Source organism: Chroicocephalus ridibundus, chromosome 19, assembly GCF_963924245.1.
Source record: "Chroicocephalus ridibundus chromosome 19, bChrRid1.1, whole genome shotgun sequence".
Lineage (NCBI taxonomy): Eukaryota > Metazoa > Chordata > Aves > Charadriiformes > Laridae > Chroicocephalus > Chroicocephalus ridibundus.
Window position 1 is genome coordinate 923139 of NC_086302.1, and position 18516 is coordinate 941654.

The following is an 18516-nucleotide window of genomic DNA, read 5'->3' on the forward strand; positions in this document are numbered from 1 at the left end:
GGCACAGCAAGTGGCAAAGTGTCACTTCCCTGCCCCATCCCATCCCAGAAACCCACCTCCCCTCTCCCACCCACCCCCGAGGCCCCCGCCAGTGATGCACCCCCAGCTCTGGGGTCTGCAGCTATAGGAGTGGGTGCAGAGTTACCAAAAAAGCCTCCCCGGAGACCCAGGACAGGTGTTTGGGCATCACCTGCGAGAACACATGCCTGCTAGTGGTGGCTAACGCGCTGTCTCGAGAAATTAAGGCTTTGAGTGTAAATGCTTTGGTGTAAATACCTCGCCTCATCGGCACATGGATTCGTTCCTGCTTTTCGGTTCAGCCCCGTGATCCCAAGGTGGGATGCTGGTTTTCCTCCACTCATCCTCACGAGCGGCTCCGCAGCGGCAGGAGCGGAGCAGGTCCCGGAGGAAGAATCACAGAATCATTTAGGTTGGAAAAGACCCTTAAGATACACCCATCTTACAAAGGAAGGGCACAAACCGCTACTTGGGCTATTGGGGACCACACTTGTCCCCAGCCCGACAAGGAGCGCACTCTGCAAACGCAAATGGGACAAACTTCTGGGGAAAAAACCACCCATTTCAGTCCTCCTGCAAAATAACCACCGTGAAACCCTGCACGGGCAGCCGAGTCCCCGTCCCGCATCCCCCTCTGCCACTGGTGCCCCGTGTAGTAACAACAGCTCCCGCGGGGGATGCGATGCCCAGGAGCTCCCGTGTACCCCCAAGGCCGTGTGCCACCACAGCCCCCTCGCCCAAAAAGCGGCAGCCGTGGGCAGCAGCACCTGGGAGAAACCCAGGGACACGAGGCAAACGGTTAATTAGCAGCAGCGGCATTTCTGATAGTGCCGTTGAGTCAACTCCCCCTTTCAGAGGTTGGGGGAATTAAGAGAGTCATAAATAGAGCGCCGAAGAAAGCCACCGCGAAGGGGGGCAGCGGCGGGGAGGGCGCGGGAGCGCGCGCAGGCTCGCAACGAGCGCCCGCTAATTGCTGCTTTTACTTAGGGTGAAGTGGGGAGGACCCGGAGCAGGATTAGACAGAGTGGCATCTGAACGGCGAGATGACTAATGCTGTTTAGGGCTTTACTCACTCACTGCATCACGCCTCCTGGGATTTCTTTCCTGCTATTTTTTTATTTAAGCAGACAAAGAGGGTGCTGGAGGCACGAGGGCTCCGTGGGCCCTGGACAACTCGACCTGCTCTAAAATAAAATGGGAGAGCGGCTTCAGTTATCGCTGTCTAGGGATTCTCCCCCTGGCTCCATCCTCCAGCATAAAACCTTTATTGGCGCGAAGGAGCAGTGCCCGACCTCACTGTGTTGCACAATTCCTGGTTTCGAATAAACCTCCCCAAAAATCTGCGGCAGGGGGGAGAGGCAGGAGCCCCAAACCCCATCTCACTCCACTCCCCACGACCTGCCCTGGCAAAGCCGACGCCGGCGAGGGTCGGATCGGCCCCCCCCCGCCTCTCCGGCTGGGGCAAGGGTGGGGTTTAATTAATACTCAGAGGCGAGATCCCGGATAAGCGGCGCAGCGTGTGCCAGCTGCGGCAGGTCCCAGCTCGCCGGCATTCCTCCGCCGTGCCCCAACGCCGGCAGCAGACGCGGGGTGAAGCGCAGCTGCGGTGACGACGGGGGTGGCCGGCGCGGCCTCGGGAGGGGGCCAGCGAGGCGGTGGAGGTCCAGCCACACGCAGAGACATCGCCACGCGTCCTCCCCTTCAGCCACCTGCATCTGATTCGAACGCGATGGCAACCATTTGGTTATGTCAAGTTTGATGCTTTTTGGTTATGTCAAGTTTGATGCTTTTCCTTGGGTTTTGTTTTGGGTCAAGTTCTCCAGACTCTTGCAGAAATCCCTTCTGCCAACCCATTCCTGCTCTCATCTTTGTCGCGGGGAGGAAGGTGTCCCCAGCAAAGCAGAACCACGCTGGCATGATACAACTGGGGAGGCAACAGCATCCTTCCACTCCCGAGCATCGCTCCGTATTGCAGCAAGCCTCAAAATCTCTCCTAGTGCCTCTGACCCAGAGCGTTCCGCCCCGCTTTGTAGGAGAAATAAGGCAACATTAAGGGTTTGTCCAAAAACAACACGGTGAATCAAAGAGGGTCTCAGCTCAGAATTGCCAACGCTAAGTACAAGCCAGGCTTTGAAACCCAAGTTCAAAATCCACTTGTATAAAAGAGAAAGTAAACAAAACTCAGGCTGGAGCTCGCTTAGCCAGGAGGCCAAGCTACCCCGGCACAGATGGCTTCCCCAAAACCACCAAAGAATTTGATTCCATCAGCTCTCTGCGGCCCTGGCTGATGGATGCTCTGTGGCCAGAGAGGATGAGCCCGTGCCGGGGGCTTTCTGGCACCACGGCTCCAAACCAGCAAACCTCACCTCTGCTTCTGGGCGTGTAAAGATCAGCCCCTTGCACTGAATGGCACAAGCTTTATCCAAAGTACGGCATTATTTTCCCAATTTTTGGGAGGAATGGTTGTAACTTGGGGTCTTCTAGCTCAGGGGCTGCTGATACTGGAGAGCACGCGATGGAGAAAACCCCTACACCATCGCCTGACCCTTCCACCTCTCCTCCGTACCTGGGGAATTCTGCTGTTTGCTAAACTGAATCAACATCGCTGTTATGTTTAGTAACATTTCAACTGTTGCTCATTTGATTCCCGTCATTAAAGTTTAATATTAGCAGAAGCTTTGAGAAACCTGAGCTGACAGCAGAGAGCGCGGAGGGGGACGAAATGCCCCAGCCTGAAAGCACCTACGAGGAGCTCTTGCTGGCGGCCATCGCTTGTCCCTCGCACGGAGGTGCCCAACTCGGCGTGTGACGCTTGTGGAGACACAGCACAGAAAGATTCTCCCAACTTTTAGTATCCTTTTACACAAAAAAGGGGCTCCTCGGAGAGGCAGCAACGGAAAGACAACCACTTGGGTTAAAATCACGCTGAAGACCAGGAGTTAAAGATGAGGTTCCTTTGCTCTGACAGCTTAACATAAGCTAAAAACATGTTATTCTTCTGTAGCATAGCTGTATCTGAAGCGATCCACCAGGATGTCCATATAAGCACAGACTTCAAACCACAGAAATGCCTTTCAGCTGCACTTGATCCCACCATAAAACTAGGGGCTAAACTAGACGACCCCTTAAAGTCTCTTCCAGATGGCTTTCTTGCAATCCTTTAACAACACGGTGCTCCGAACCATAGTTTTCCCCACCTCCCGAAGGCCAGGTCTGTCCTGAGGGTCACGGGAGCCGGGGTGGGCTCAGCCCCTGGGTGTAGCCATCCCCACCACTGCACCCGCTCGCTGAACCGAAACGTCTCCTGCAAACAAAGCTTCCCCCGGAGCAAGATCCGACAGCTGCTTCCCAGCCTCCCGCCTCCGAGAAACCCATCCAGGAGCCGCACTTACAGCAGGAGAGGGCCCATCCCTCCCGTAGCCAGGATTAGTCCCTCTGTGACCTGGGAAAGGGGCTGGGGGGGAGAGAGGAAACGCATGGGTGGCAGTTCTCCAAAAGTTAAGGGTTTGTTGTAGGTTGGGGCCTTTTGGGGCAAGTCTGAGGGGTGTTTAGAGGCAGGAAAATAATAATGTACGGGAAGCTTCAGGTATAAGCGGCTTCAAAAGTCATCTGTTCATGGCCTCCGTCAGAGCCCTCAATATATCTTCTTTATTAAAATCTGGACACAATGAGTCCAGAAGTGCCCACCTTTGTCAGGGCTGTGTTGGCAACGCGCCTGGAGCCTTGGGGCCATGCCTAATTTGCATCTCATTTCCACAGATGTTCATTAAAATTAATGCCTTAAGACATAATATCTGCCCGCATTTCAGCCTTCTGGACAGACGGACCGCGACCGCTCCTGGAGGGCCCCAGCCACCCCCATCCTCCTCCCCACGCTCAGCTGCATCGTCCCCACACCGCCCCAGGGACCTGCCCAGCTGAGGACCTGCCTCTTGTTTGCAATCCAAGAAGGGAGACAGTTGTGATACTGTCTTAGGAGCTGAGAAGTAAAAGCCTGGTGCAACGAAGAAAAGCCCCCCTGTGCACCCCGCCTCCCCCAGAGCCCCAGCCAGACTTCTCCACCGCTCTCCCGCCTGCGCGCCTGGAGTACAGACGGTCCCCGCTCGTACGTTGCGATGCCCTTCCACATGCAGATCGCTATCTGGGATTGCATTTCCCCTTAGAGACAACCGTAAGACGAGGCTTTGCAAAGATCCGCTCTGCAACATTTATGATTCGTGCAAAAATGCTTGCTCTCTGGATGAACCGTTCACGGGAGGAATGCCGCTGCGTAACCACGACTGCTCCATCCAACCTCCTTGCTTCTCCCCCATTTTATTCTCAGCCATTGCACAGCAAACCCGACCATCACTACTGCGACACTCATTTTTCCTGCTAAGCTTTCTGTCAACAAAGACCCCAACTGCACCGTGTGGCCTCGATGGCCAACGGATGACTCCTGGATAAGGACACGTCACCCCTCAAAGCACCCTTGGCTCCTGCAGCCCAGGCCACCGTTGTCTTAGTCATCCTCAAGGGGACTGAGTTCTAGACCATTTGGAAGTGCTACCACGGGTTAAGCTGTGCCTACCAGCCACGCTTGCCAGCCCGGCCAACCACGCAATCTCCACCAACGCTGGGTTTCATCATCATTGCTAATGAGAGCTGCTCAGCCGGGAATAATCCCTTGCTCTGCAGGAAAGTTCCACTGATTTTAAGGACTAAAAATTCCTTTTTGGATACATTTGTTCCAAGCGACTATGTGGTGTTTAACGATGAAGTTAAATCGTTCCCACCAGCATAAGCTCAATGCCAAAGACTGCCCAACGCTAGAGTTAACAGCAACACCATCAGATGAGTTTGAGTTTACGCCGTAACACTTCCAAACTTTATTTTTGGATAGGCAGCCCCCAAAACAGAAATACCTTGTCCTGGTGAAGGTTTCACAGAGCTATTAAGCGGTGGAACGGGATCAATTAGCCATGAGATGAAAAGTAAATGGCTGTAAAAAAGCCTCCCCCTCCCAGCCCCCATTAGCACCAGGAAACGAGCAGCCAGATGTAAATCATCCCAATCATCAGCTACCGAGCACATCAGTAATAGAAGCTTCACAGCAAGAGAATTTCTAAGCAGTATTAATATAATTAATGGAGTGTAACAGCATGACCCAACACCATAATACTGTATAAAAAAAAGTACTAAACACACTCCAACTCTTCCCTCTCTCAGCACTTCATGCAAGCCTTGATGGTCTCTAGCAGCTCTTTACTAGAAACATGAAGAGCCCACAGCAAAACTTTGTCTTGGTTTTATTCCCTGTGCGTGTCCCTCATCCCACAGTTTATGGCTTTCTTTGTGCCCACGGACCCCAAAAACAGACTTATAACAAGCAGGAATTGCAGACCAGGTAGGAAGACCTGCAGGATGATCCGATCTGGACTAGACACCCAGATGAAGCCAACTTACAATTCGGATGGACTCAAAAACATCCCTCCCTCCCCCAACACCTAAATGCCAACCACCTCTACAAGCCCACGAGGTACTGGCACACCAACGTTAAACATCACAAGGAGAACAGGGAAAAGTTTTTTTCCTCCCAATCACAAAATCTTTCTGCATCTTCTCACCGTAGACTATTAACTCCAGGAGTTGAATTTATATTCTCCAGAGCAAGGATATTTTCACTACACCAAAAATGCTGACGTTAAAGCAACGAACAACGAAGCCGTGATAGCTTGAAGACTAGAGGTCCTACACAAAAGACCACAACACTAGACAGGCCTTCAAACGCCAAACACCACTTAAGAAATATGATAGCATAAAGACTTACCTTGAAGTCTGCCAACTGCTGGTTGATGGTTTCCACCTCAGTTCCCACCACCCACTGCAACGCCTCGTTCTCCTCCGCCGCGGTTGTCATGTGGGTCAACTCCTTCAGCCTGCCGTAGAAGTCCTCGACACGAGACAGTGTCGTTTCTACCTGCTCCTGACGGTTCTTGCCTCTCTCTGTCAGTTTGCTGCACTGTTTATTCAGTGTTTCCAACTCACGTTTCAGTCCTAATAAATCAGGGCTCCCTTCGTCCTCCAGCATCTTCTTACATTCACTTTCAGAAGCTTCGATGTCAGACTTCAGCCTGTGGAGTTTACCCAGGAACATGCGAACATCTTCTGCTTGGGACTGAAGGCTGTCAGAGTCTCTCCCAATGGGGCCCATGCTGTCTAGCTCATCATCGAGATCCGCCAGTTGAGAGAACATCTCCCTCACCCGATTACTGAATTGGCCAATGCCTTCAAGCTTGTTTTCCATGAGCGTACAGCAGTCATTTACTTTCTGCTTCACAGCTTTGAAGTCCTGCTGAGCCACCTCAGCTTGGCTTAAGAGCTGAGAACAGTCGGATCCATCTGGGGCATCTTCTACTAGACCTTGAGTGAAGTTTTTCAGATAATCCACTTGTGGCTCCAGGGCCTGCAGCACCTCCTGCTGCGCCCTAAGCTTCTCCAAATTCTTGTTGCTGCAGGCTTGTGGCCCCAGTGCATCATAGATCTCCAGCTGGTGCTTCGCCCCTTCCAGCTTCTTCTCAATGTTCTTGAAGCTCTCTTGAAACTCCTTGAGCCTCTGCGACATTTCTTCGATGGAGCCCGTCTTGGCTTGCAGCTCTTCTGTGATGGCATCCATCTTCTGATTGATCCCCGCCTTCTCATCCCGAATGTCATCCTCATCGGTTTGAGAAGCATCAATCAGGATGTCGGCAGCGCTGTTCAGCATCTCCAGCAAGGAGCGGCGCTTCTCCACGTCACTCAGCATAGCCTTTGATCTCAGAAGAGTCGCCTCCAGCTGCACCGGGTCCAGGGTTACCTCCAGTTCTGACATCTTTGCCTTGCAGTCCTCCACCCAAGGGAGGAGGTCCTCCGTGTGCCGTTGATACTTCTGAGCTTTCTGCAAACAGTCCTTGAGCTTAGAGTGTCTATCAGCAGCCTGTTTGCTGAGCTCTTCCCAGTGTGTTTTGAGGCTGACCAACTGGTTTTGCAGAGTGGTCTTCTCCTCCCCAGGCTGGACAGAAAGCAGCAAAGATTCTCCCTCGGCTACAATCATCTCGTAGGAGCCACTGTGTTGGTTGAGGCTCTTCTGGAACTCTTCTTGTTCCTGAATTTGGCTCTGTAGCCTCTCCAGTTTAGCAGAAATAGGTTGGCTCTGAGCTTGCTGGCACAGTTTGTCATCTAGCCAGGTCCTGAGTTCATCAAACATATGCTGGAACTGCTGGGAACTCGCAAGCGCAGTCTGCAGTCGGTTCATCCGGTCGGCTGAAATGGAAACAAGATTAGAATGCCACAATTAAGCTGAAATCAAATAAGCAAAGTGCAATTATTTAACATCATCTCAGATGCACCAACTGTGTTTTGATTAACAGGAAGGAGTTTTCCATTGCATCACTAGCCTTTTTGCTCACTGATTCATAAATTTCTTAAGTAGTAATAGGTACTGATAGCGCAGTAGTCTCAGTTCTCCTGACTAGCCTCTAAATGCCAGCTCTTAGAAACCAGAAGAGGCATCCCAAGACTAGAGGATGGCCACTGGGTCCTCTCCATGGCCCATTACGAATTTAGGAACCATTTTTCTTCCCCGAGCACAGCACACGCCACAGTGCTGCACGCCAGGGAGGCTCGCTGAAGAGCCACAGCAGTGGGACTGAACATCTCTGCTCACTCTCCAGGCTCAGGTATGTCTGGAGTGTGAACTCTCCTGTGCTTAGTGCCACGTGAAACACCCATGAAGCACCCTAAAAAATGATAAACGGTGCCTTCCCCTATTATTCCTAGAAACCCAGTGATGGGAGAGCCCTTTGGCAAGAAGCAGGGGTGGAGTCTGACATCCCAACATCTCTTGAGCAACTTCTCTGTGCTGTCTCACCTGCCAGGTCTTCCAGCCCTTTGAGTGGAAGCGCCACCGTCTCCAGACGTTTCCTTAACTCATCTTTGAGATACTGCTCCCCAATCAGCACAGAGAGGTCATCGCAGAGGGTCTGGGCCTCTGCGATCTCCTCTTCCAGCTGCTCCAGGTCCGAGCGGATCTCACTGGTTTCCTCCAGCTGCTGTTTCACGGCATCGGGCTGGGTGCTGACGGCAGACTGGCTGCTCAGGCGCTGCCCAACTGCCTTCACCTTCTCAGAGAGGCCCTGGAGGAGCTCCTGGTACTGGGTGCTCTTCACTATGGCTTGGTCAATTTGGCTGGAGCGGGAGTTGAGGCGTTCTGTTAGCTCGGACCATTTCTGATTAACCCCTTGGAGTTCTTCCCGCACCTGGCTGGTGGATGGAGAAACATCTCCAGGGCCAGTGAAGATGCTCTGAGCTGCCTGGTTGAGCTGCTCATGCTGTTGTCTGCGGGCTTCAAATTCCTTCAGCATAAACTGGAACAGAAATAACATAAAAATGTTTGCATAAAACTGACAGCTCCGAGTACACACAGTCAAAACAAACCAGACCTCCAGGGGCTTGATCCAGCCCACGGAATCAGTAGGAACAAGCCCTGGGGTGGGACGGCAATTGGGCTCCGTAGACCATGATTTACTGTGACCTTGCAACTTGAAAAGCTGGGAGGGGTCTGCGACTCCAGTACTTTGCTCTCTCTCTTATTTGTCCTACTGCTGCGTAATGTAACATAAACCAGTTAGACGAGAAGGAAATCTAATTGTGTTAACTGGGGCATTTTATTCTATGATGTGGCCGGTTACGGACATGTTAGGATTTGGAAGCAGGAGGTATGGAAAGGGCAGGCTGCCAGGCGGAGGGGCAGCATTAGCAAGACCTGCAGAGCATCAGCACAGGTCTTGTTTAAAGCAATTTCACTCTCCAAGAGGAGCCGAATGATTCACTGATGAGTCAAGCCAGCGCGGGGAAGGGAGCGCGAGCGCCGCACCCGTTTCAAGTTATTGATGGTAGTTTGTGCTCAGCGGGGTTTGGAGGACACGGGAGAGGAGCCACGAGGTCTCCCAACACTTGCTGCATGGTTTGCAAGACTGATAACTCCGAATGCAATGCTCCGCCTCACATACTGGGTGAGACACCCTCCCTTCTTGTCCTGAACCCAGCGTGGAGACGCAGACGCAGCTCCCGGCTCACCTGGACCTGCTGCTTCTGCGCGTTCAGCATGTTCGGGTCGATGGAGAGGGGTCCCAGCACGCTCATCATCAGCTCCTTCTCCATCAGCCAAGGGCGCAGCTGGGCTTCGGCAGCCTGGAAGCTGGCCAGCTGGTTCGCCGACTCCTCCAGCTTCTGCTGCCGCTCGGCCGTCGCTTGGCTGGCTCTTTCCCACCTGCAATCTGAAGCACCCGGCTGTGTTGGCGGTGGTCGCGCTCCCGGCCAACCCACCCCTCCATCCAGAAGGTCTTTAACCCTCCTTCCCGTGGTTTCTCCGCCGGGAAACCTCCTCAGCTTTTCAATGAAACTAGCGTGGCTCTACTGACTCTCCATCTAACAAGCCGTTACCCATTTCTAATGGCTACGTGGTCTCGAAGCTCATAGGAAAAAAAAGCCTTGCAAGCAGGATTTCTGCGCTCTAGTCACTACTGCCATGAGCTGGTCTGACCTTGGGTGAGCCATCACACATCCCTGGCTCGATAAATGAGGATACTCTCATGTGTATCAGTCCTCACACAGCACATTCAGATCTCCTGGACGGAGAACTCCGTAAACGCGTTCCAGCTATTTCAAAGAAGAAAATCTCTGGGCTTCTTTTTAAATACACAGTCTTGTTTAGTCAACATTTAATTACCTAGGATAGCCTTACTAATGACTAGAATTTTGTATCAAGCAGTGAAGCCTTTAATCAAAATAATCAACCCATGTTGCTCATGCTTTTTTTTTTTCTATATTTTTTTTAAAGAAGAAATTTAAGGAGGCAAGTCTTTAAAATACACATCCATCATAGAGCTTTCATTAATCACAACAATGCTCATCTCAGGAACACCTTGTACACCAGACAGCTTGGAGGTAAGTTCGCTATTTACTGAATTTTAATTAGAAGTGACTCTGCTCTGCTGTGACTTTGTAATCGCCCTGCAATCCTGAACCGCTTCTAACGTGATGTTTCAAGACAGAAGCCTCCCTAAGTGCTTCGGGCACTTACTCAGGTCCTCCTGCATCTTCTTCCAGTTCGCTGCTTCTGGAGAATCTGGGTATTTCTCCAGCAAGCCAGAAAGTGCTTCCTTTACCTTCTGGATCTTCCCTGAATTCTGTTCCAATTCAGCCAGAAACGCCTGGAAAATAATCATTTGAACTTCTTCAGACACGGGGCAGAAGAATTAAATCACGGAGTAGGAACGAGGCAGCAGCTACAAGCTGGAGTTGGACAATTTCTCTTCTTTGCTTGTTCATGAAACCACTTCATTTTATTACCGGTATGAAGAGCTAACTTGGCTCCAAGAGCAGGGAAAGGCTGGGAATTGCTTTCCAGGAGAAGCTGGAGTGACCCAGCAACAAGGGCTACAGATAAGCTCCTTTCTCCCGAGCCAAATGCCTGAAAGCAACAGGTCTAAAACCCAAGAGGTCAAGCACAGTGCATGGGCTCCTGCTCCAGGAACCCTCCTGTGGTCCCTTCTGGGAAAGCCCCTCTTTAACCCAGGGCAGATCCTCGCCGCTAACCCTTCCAGCCTGCTGCAATAAAGCACATCTCCTCGGTCCTTTGGGAGGAGATGCTCAGATCCCCGTTTTTCGCTCTGGAAGCGCAGTTACCTTGTTGTGCTCAGCCTGGGCTCTCATCGTCTCCGTCTTGGTGGGCGAGGAGGAGGCGTCCAGCTCCGACAGTGTTCGTTCCTTCGACTCCAGCCACTTCAGCATGGAGCTGGCCTCCTCCTGCACTTCTTGCATCTTCTCCAGCATAGCCGAGAGCTGCTGCTGGCGTTCCCGCAGCGCCGCGCCAAGGCCCTGGTACTGCTGGCTCACGTCCGACACATCGCACTGGATCTCGGTCAGATCTGTTTCCAAAAAGCAGGCTGAGATGAGGACCGCTGCGCCCGCGTTGCCCATCTTAAGCTGGACTATCAGGTACTAATCTAGCCCTGGGCAACCACAGCCGGCCAAGCAGGAGCAGCAGGAGGCCACGCTGCCGTCTGCCTGCGGAGCAATGTCAGATTACCCTCACCTCTCCGGCCAGAGGGGCCCTGCCAGTCGCACCACGTATGTGTGCTGACAGTTTGCAAACACAGCGAATGCTTTTCGTGTTTGTGAGCCTGATGCAAGCTGCGCCCCCCCTTTCGCAATGTCACTGTTAATACAGTGTTAAATAACTTGACACCAAAATATAAAGCCCTTTTTATGCACCTATTATTGCGTTGAACCGGTGAACTAACAGCAGATAACGGGCAATAATTAAAATTGCTCTTCAAACTGAAGGGTTGGATGGCGTTATAATCCCTCAGAACCAATAAATTTAATTGCAGGCCTTAAAACGATCTCCCATTTATCAGCTTTTAACACCACCTGATGGGGTGTCAGGGTGCTGTCACTGCCCAAAGCTGCCCCTTCTCCGTCCTTCAGCCTGACCTACATCCTCCACCGCCGCCTGCCCGTCCCGCGGCTCCCCAGCACGGCTGAGAATTCCGAGCCTATTTGCAGGCTCATTTCCCTTGTGCCGGGATGCTGACGGTGTCACATTGTGCTTTATACTCTCACGGATGGAAACGCACAGACAGAAACGGACAGGGAGACGGCGAGGCGGCCTCGGCAGGCGCGTGCGGGCGCAGCGGTGACAGCGAGCTCACCTTTGCACGTGTGGTATCCGTTCACGCTGCCTACCGACCCTCCCGGCGCGGGCAGCGCGGCACCTGAGCAGAGGGGACGGGACAGACAGAGGGACAAGACAAGACGCGTTAGGAATGCAGACAGCAAGCGATGAACGGGCCCTTTCCACGACACGGACCACATCGGCCACCAAGCACAGACACGGCGTCTCCACGGGCCCACCCGCCTGGCGCTGATGGACCCGCTGGCTCAGGGCCGAGCGATCGGCACTAGTTGGATTTGGAGCCCATTTATTTCTCCTCCTCCAGACACATCTGCGCCCCAGGCTCTCCTGGACCTGCTCCTGCCTCGCTGGACCAGGAGCAGAAGAGCTGAAGCTGCTGGGAGCAGGGCAGCTCTCCCAGCATCGCCCAGAGACCAGGGTGGACGTGGCTCCTGCAGGGACCGTAATACCGGAGTCTACTGGCCATCGTGAATTATGATATCTAGTGAGACTGCTGAATGCCTTCCCTGAAGGGATTAACTCCCCTGAAGAGATTAACTCCCCCATATTCTCCTTTTCTTATGGGATGACGCTCTTTAAATCCGCCTCGGTGCACAGACAGGCTCTCTTTGCCAAGAGGCTCCACGCAGGATGCATGGACACATCCCCTCCTTGGACACCAGATATTGCAGCTACATCCACAGCCAAAGGGGGATTAATCAGAAACATTAGTGGGTAAGTCTCTCTCTTTCTAACCACACATTTTAAAGCTTTCATGGATGTAAGGGGCTGCAGCTTCGGTCACCCCCAACAAGCCTCTCCCCACTTCTCTTGGAGGTTTCCCACTGAACTGCTCATCAAGTTAACCCCAACAAAAATATCTGGACTGTGAATTCCCATAAATGCCCATCAATGACGAGAGTCCAGGGACTTGTTCTCACAAGCTGGAAGACATCTTGTAGTTGGTTTCCAAACGAACCAGACATAATCTCATTGCTTCACAGACTTGAAGCCAAAAGGGAGACTAGTAAATCACGCCTGAATATCGCAGGCTTAAATTTCATCCAGATCTGAAATCCAAATATCGGAGTTTAAGTAAAACACTCTGTCCCTCAGGGAGCACATCACCAAGAGAAAGCAGGAGCCGCCTCCACGAGCTCCACGGGACCCTGCGCTGCGGCAGCCTGAAGGTCCCATTCTCCACCCGAGCTGGGATACGTGTCCCCACGCTTGGCTCATGGCAAACTCAGGGTAATTCAGTGCTCGTTAGACTACAGCAAATTAAGCCAAGTTGGTGGGCCCCAAGCGCAGGGCTGATGCACTAATGCAGTAAGTGGCAGTGACTCGACCATGGGGCTGATCCCCACGATACGTGGACCACCATGGGCCCTATGAAGTTGGTTAAAAGGGGGAAATAACCTCATTTTTTGCTTGAGAAGATGCATGAGCGAGAGCAGAGTGCTGAGGAAGGAGGCATCCTCGAGAGGGCTGGGCTGCGACTCACCTGCCTTGGACGGGGTGTCGGGGGCTGTAATCTCCACGATCAGGTTCTCCAGGAGGGTCCCTCTGCGGCCGATCTCCTCCACCTGGGCCCCCTTCCCCTTCCACTCCTCCAGGAGATCCTGGGCAAAAGCAAAGGCCGGGATGGGAGGCTGCACTTGCCCCGCTGCAGCCCTCCCTCCTCGCCCGTCGTCACCTCTGCGGTGACTCGGTGGCACCAGGACACAGCGCCCAGGCAACTGGCAAAGGGCACAGCATCACACCGTGAGCAGACTGCACCGGGAAAGTGGGTGTCTTTATGTTTATTTTTGCTGGGGGGAAGCAAAGAGTGAAAAGCTCTTCCCTAACGAGCGGGTCTGTCGCAGGAAACCTTCTTCCCCCTCCCACTGTTTCAGGGACCCTCTTCCTCCTCTCCGCACAGCCCAGCCTCGCGTGAGTCCAGCCCCGGCGGCTTTCGGCGGAGGCCGGCGCCGTGCCGTGGGGTGCGAGGGCCGTGGGTGACTCAGCAGACGCCGCTCTGCCTCTGAGTCAAACCCTTGGCATATCCTGATTTAAAGCATCACGGTGCCGGAGAGCAGCGGGGGCTTGGATGACGGGAGGCCGCCTTCCGCGTCTAGCGAGGGGAAGCACTCAGTGAAAACGAGTGTACTCGGGTCTCCCAATCCCAGATCCTGCCCAGAGCCGGGATGGGAAGGGAAGGGAAACCAGGCAGCGCCTGGACCTTTGCCCTGTTCCCTTCTCCACAAGGCAGGGACCACGGGATGCGCACACACAGGGGAGCCCAGGATTCCCGAGACTCATAAAACACCTCCCAGGTCTCTGCTTCCTGGGCTTTATTCCACATTCCAGCAGTTCCACACCAACTGCCAACTTTCTCAGCCTGGTTCTGGCTCCCGCTGCCCACCTGGATCTGCTGCCGGCACTTGTGCAGCTCCTGGGTGCCCAGGGAGGTCTCAGCGGGCGGCATTTTGCCTTCGCTCTCCTTCAGCCACTTCCTCATGGCCCCGACCAGCTTCCGAAATTCATCCAGTTGCTCCTGGCAGGACGACGCATCCTTTTCTCTGAGAGTGAAAAGGTTTCGGAGAGTCAGAGCTCGTGCTTTGCCTGGCAATTACCCCTGCCTGAATGTAGCACAGTTGTGTCTCTAGGAGCCTTTCTTTTTGTTATTATTATTATTAGATGTTGCTTAGGAAACAGCGCACGCAGTGCCAGCCAAAGCCGGGTACACGCCGCAGCCTCCCCTCGCTGCTGCTGGACCCCCCCAAGCCGCAGCCAGTTGGACTTCTGGGGCCACTCCGGCACCACTGCGGTAGCCAACAGCCACAGGACCACCACGGCTAACCTGCGCCGGCCCTGCACCGGGCTCTTTGTCCGACGCTTTCGGGAAGACAGGGCTCATTCATGCTGCCTCACCCCAGCCAGCTGCAGCCCAGGGGGGCCAGGCTGTGCCCCTCCTCCCCGGCCACGGCTCTCATCTATTCAGCCCATCCCGGAGGAACAAGGCAGCCTGTGGACGGGAGCCACGAGCCCCTCCGGGCTCACCCTCGCCAACCGCAGCTGCGAGCAGCCAGCACAGGGCAGGCCGGAGGCAGCTCCCCATGCGACGCTGAATTACTGGGGATTGTTATGAGATTCATCTGCTTTTCCCCATCACCTTCCCTGTTTTCACCAGGGAGTTTGGAAATACGGCCTGGGAGGTGTGACTCCCCTTGGGGACACAAGCGAGCTGTCCCTCTGACCCTGCTCACGCTCCCATGGCCGATTCGAGCTCAGGCTGCTGCTAAAGCTCCCCTTTACCCCCCCTTTAAGGGGATTCTGGGGACAGGCTGCTCTGCTCTGTCACTTCCCGGAGAGAACGCCTGGCTCCCGATCCCCCGCCAGCACCCTGCTCCCCTCCGGCAAGATGCTCCGGGATGGAGCTGTGGCAGCCCACACGCCGGGAAACGCATGAACGCCGGCTCCTGCAGCACCAGGAATTTTTCACAACGCCCCCAGCCAAGGCTTTTTTTAAAGCGTCAGCTGGAGCGAGCTGCCTTACGTCTCCCGGTGTGGGAGGAGGGAGGCAGGAAGAGATGGCTTGTGCCCGCTCCCCGTGGAAAGGAGATCTCCACAGGGTCTTGCTCTGACCACGAAGCCACCCCCAGACCCACCGCCCCGGGGTGCAGCCACATTCCTGGGACGCACCTCTCTTTTGCCACCTTCTGCAGCTGCAGGAAGTCCTTCTTCAGGGTCTGCAGCTTCTCCTGCTGCTGGCAGGCGCCGGGGGCGAAGCCGCAGGAGCCCAGCTCCGCAGCCAGCTGCTCCAGGGTGGCCAGGTCCTCCTGGTGCTGCTTCATCTCCGAATTCAGTTCCTGCCAAGAGCAAAAGGTGATGCCGACCGTGCCCTCGCCAGCGGACTCGGGCAGAGGGGATGAACCGGGCAGCCCCGCATCCTGGAGAGACTGCGAGCAGCGCCATGAATTCCACCAGTGCTGAGCCGGGGGCACGGCTCAGTCCCACCTGCTCCGCCGGCTCCAGCTCAGCAAATACTTCAAGCAGCTGCGGGAGCAAGTCCCACCTTCCCCAGTGCTGGTGGAATGGCACGGGAGGCCCTAGACCAAGCCAAGTCAACCCCCCCACAGCACAAGTGTCCAGTTTTACGCCAGCTTAGAGAATTTCTGAGGCTGTGGCCAAAACACCCCCCGTAGCAGAGCGCTCATAGGAAACCGGAGGGAAGAATCCTGCACAGCCACGACTGGCCACCAGCATCCACGGCTTCTCCACGGGCTTTGTCACATCCCATACTGCACTTACTGCCAGCACTCGGGCATTTTGCTGTATTAACCCCGTGGAGTCTTTAATTGGTAAAACCTTGCTATATTTGGTCTGGCCCCTAAGAGCCTGGCTAGAGATCCCTTCGGAAAACCAGCCTGGCTCCAGGGAAATGCCATTCCCCTCTCTCACTGCCGGAACCAGCCTCAGCCGCTCCGGCCACGCTCCCTTCCCCAAGGAGCCAGCACAGGTCCTGCGGGTCCTGCCAGCCTGGGAGTGAACCAGGGGCTGTTTGCCCAAGACGACACCACAGCGAAATGGCCCTGCCCCAGAAGCCCGAGGCAGGTGGAGTCTTCTCCCCCTGCACCTCACCTGGATGTGCTGGGAGAAGCGAGCGATGTCGCGGTCCGGCTGGTTCCCGGATGCCAACATCCGCGCTCTGCTCTCCGTGAACTGCTGCAATTTCTCCGAGAGCTGCTCGTACTGCTCAACCTTTGGGAGGAGCCCCTTCAGCGTGTCCTCCCTCTCCCGCTGCTGCTGGCACAGCCTGCCAAAATGCTCCGTCACCTCTGCCAGCTTGCCCTGCAGGGCAGAGGCCGTGGGGCTGTCTGCTGCCTCCGTGAACCGCGTCACCATCTCACGGGTGGCTTCCAGGCAGCTCTTCTGCCTGGCGATGTCCTGCTTCAGCTTCTGTGGCAAGCACACATAGAGAGGATGCCATTTTAGGAAGGCTCTTGAGCAAAACTGAACTGGCATAGAGTCTGGGCTGCCCTTGGGAAAGAACGGTTGGGCAAGAATACTTTTCTATCCCGCTTTTCCTTTGTAGAATCAGAATCATAGAATGGTTCGGGACCTTAGAGCCCACCCAGTGCCACCCCCTGCCCTGGGCAGGGACACCTCCCACCAGGCCAGGCTGCTCCAAGCCCCGTCCAACCTGGCCTTGAACCCCTCCAGGGATGGGGCAGCCACAGCTTCTCTGGGCAACCTGGGCCAGGGGCTCACCGCCCTCACAGCAAAGAATTTCTTCCCCAGATCTCATCTCAATCTCCCCTCTTGCAGTTCAAAACCGTTCCCCCTTGTCCCATGGCTCCCCTCCCTGCTCCAGAGTCCCTCCCCAGCTTTCCTGGAGCCCCTTTAGGGACTGGCAGGGGCTGGAAGGTCTCCCCGGAGCCTTCTCTTCTCCAGGCTGAACCCCCCCAGCTCTCCCAGCCTGTCCCCACAGCAGAGGGGCTCCAGCCCTCTGATCATCCTCGTGGCCCTGCTCTGCCTTCTCCCGGTGCCTGATATCTAAGCTCTGCTTGTGATCAGAAAAGAGACTTTCAACAGGTCTGTGTCCTGGCTTAAAGAAATTATGTAAAGGTTCTGCTCATATCCCTTTTTAGGGTTTTTTGGGCTTTCAGAATACTGCAGCTAACCCCCAGCAACTGCCGCGCACGTTCAGGTCCTGCAGACAGGCGTGTTTGAGGCCAGGGAGCGCAGGGACCAGCCGTACCATGCTTGTGGCAAGCGAGTCCTGGATGGATGCGGAGGAGAGCGCGGCCGGCTGCTCTCCGTCCAGGCTCTTCTCGATCTCAGCCACCGACTGGAGGAGGCTCTCCAGGCTCTCCTGGACGCTCTGGGACTGGGCGATGGATTTCTGCAGCAGGTCCGAGCGCTCGGCCATCTGCTGGGAGAGGCTCTGGAAGCGGCTGACGATGGCATCTGCAGATTTCAGCACAAAGGTGGATCAGCGGCAAAGAGCTTCTCACTCGGTGAGCGTCAAGGATCACCTTTGGTTCCTACCAAACTCTGACAACGAATCCCCCCAAACCCAGCAGCAAGACAGGGGACCTAACACAAACATCCAGCCTGGATCACAGCCCTCCCCACGCGCAAACAGAAGCCCTGAGGACGCGCTGCTGCGTACCTCTGCTCCACCTTCCCCCAAAAGTGGGAGACTTCATCTTTCCTCCCTCCCCAGCTTGTTCTCACGCTCTCCCCAAACACCCCTGCTCACGCCGGCGGCTGCTTTGCTCTTTGCTCTGTACCTGTTGTTTCCTGAATGTGCCCGTGGTCCGGGGCTGGCTCCCCTTGCACCTCCAGCAGGGACCGAGCCGCTTTCTGGAGCTTCTCCACCGGCACCTGATGCTCAGCGAGGTCTCCCTGCAGCTGCTGCTTTGACACAGGACAAGGCAAAATCAGTCGTGGTGGGTGACACGCAGAGGACCTGCACCCGTGGGGGGCTCTGGGCTCTATTTAAACCCCGCTGAGGGACCCTGTTCACTTCATCACAAAATCACTAAGAAAAATAACGTAGGTCAGAAGGTCCAACACCAGAGCTGGATCAGAAGGTCTGGGCTGTCCCAGGACCCAGCCACCCTCATGGGGGAGGAACGTCCCCCCAGTGTCCCACTGGGATGTGCCCTGTGGCAACCCATGACTGGAACCCCTGGTCTGTGCTCTGAGCACCTCTCGGAGGAGTCTGGCTGCATCTGATCTGCAGCGCCGGGACCTGCTGGCCCTGCAGGTGCATCTTTCCACTCAACCAGCAAAAAAAAGCAAAGAGGTCA

General features: G+C 54.8%; 1 protein-coding gene across 17 annotated transcripts in view; it reads right to left on the reverse strand.

Annotated features, from left to right (window-relative positions):
- The window catches only part of MACF1 (microtubule actin crosslinking factor 1), a 148819-nt gene that overhangs the window by 48315 nt on the left and 81988 nt on the right, over positions 1-18516 (reverse strand). For 15 of the 17 annotated variants that reach the window (XM_063356212.1, XM_063356214.1, XM_063356215.1 and 12 more), the window contains 12 exons: positions 17995-18118; positions 17460-17668; positions 16340-16657; positions 15401-15567; positions 14121-14277; positions 13221-13338; positions 11754-11816; positions 10726-10967; positions 10121-10250; positions 9115-9314; positions 7907-8402; positions 5828-7299 (listed from right to left, as the gene is read on the reverse strand). In XM_063356212.1, coding sequence (XP_063212282.1) covers positions 5828-7299; positions 7907-8402; positions 9115-9314; positions 10121-10250; positions 10726-10967; positions 11754-11816; positions 13221-13338; positions 14121-14277; positions 15401-15567; positions 16340-16657; positions 17460-17668; positions 17995-18118 — 3696 coding nt within the window. The remainder of the gene's footprint in view (positions 1-5827; positions 7300-7906; positions 8403-9114; positions 9315-10120; positions 10251-10725; positions 10968-11753; positions 11817-13220; positions 13339-14120; positions 14278-15400; positions 15568-16339; positions 16658-17459; positions 17669-17994; positions 18119-18516) is intronic. The other 2 variants (XM_063356213.1, XM_063356201.1) reach the window with 1 other exon arrangement.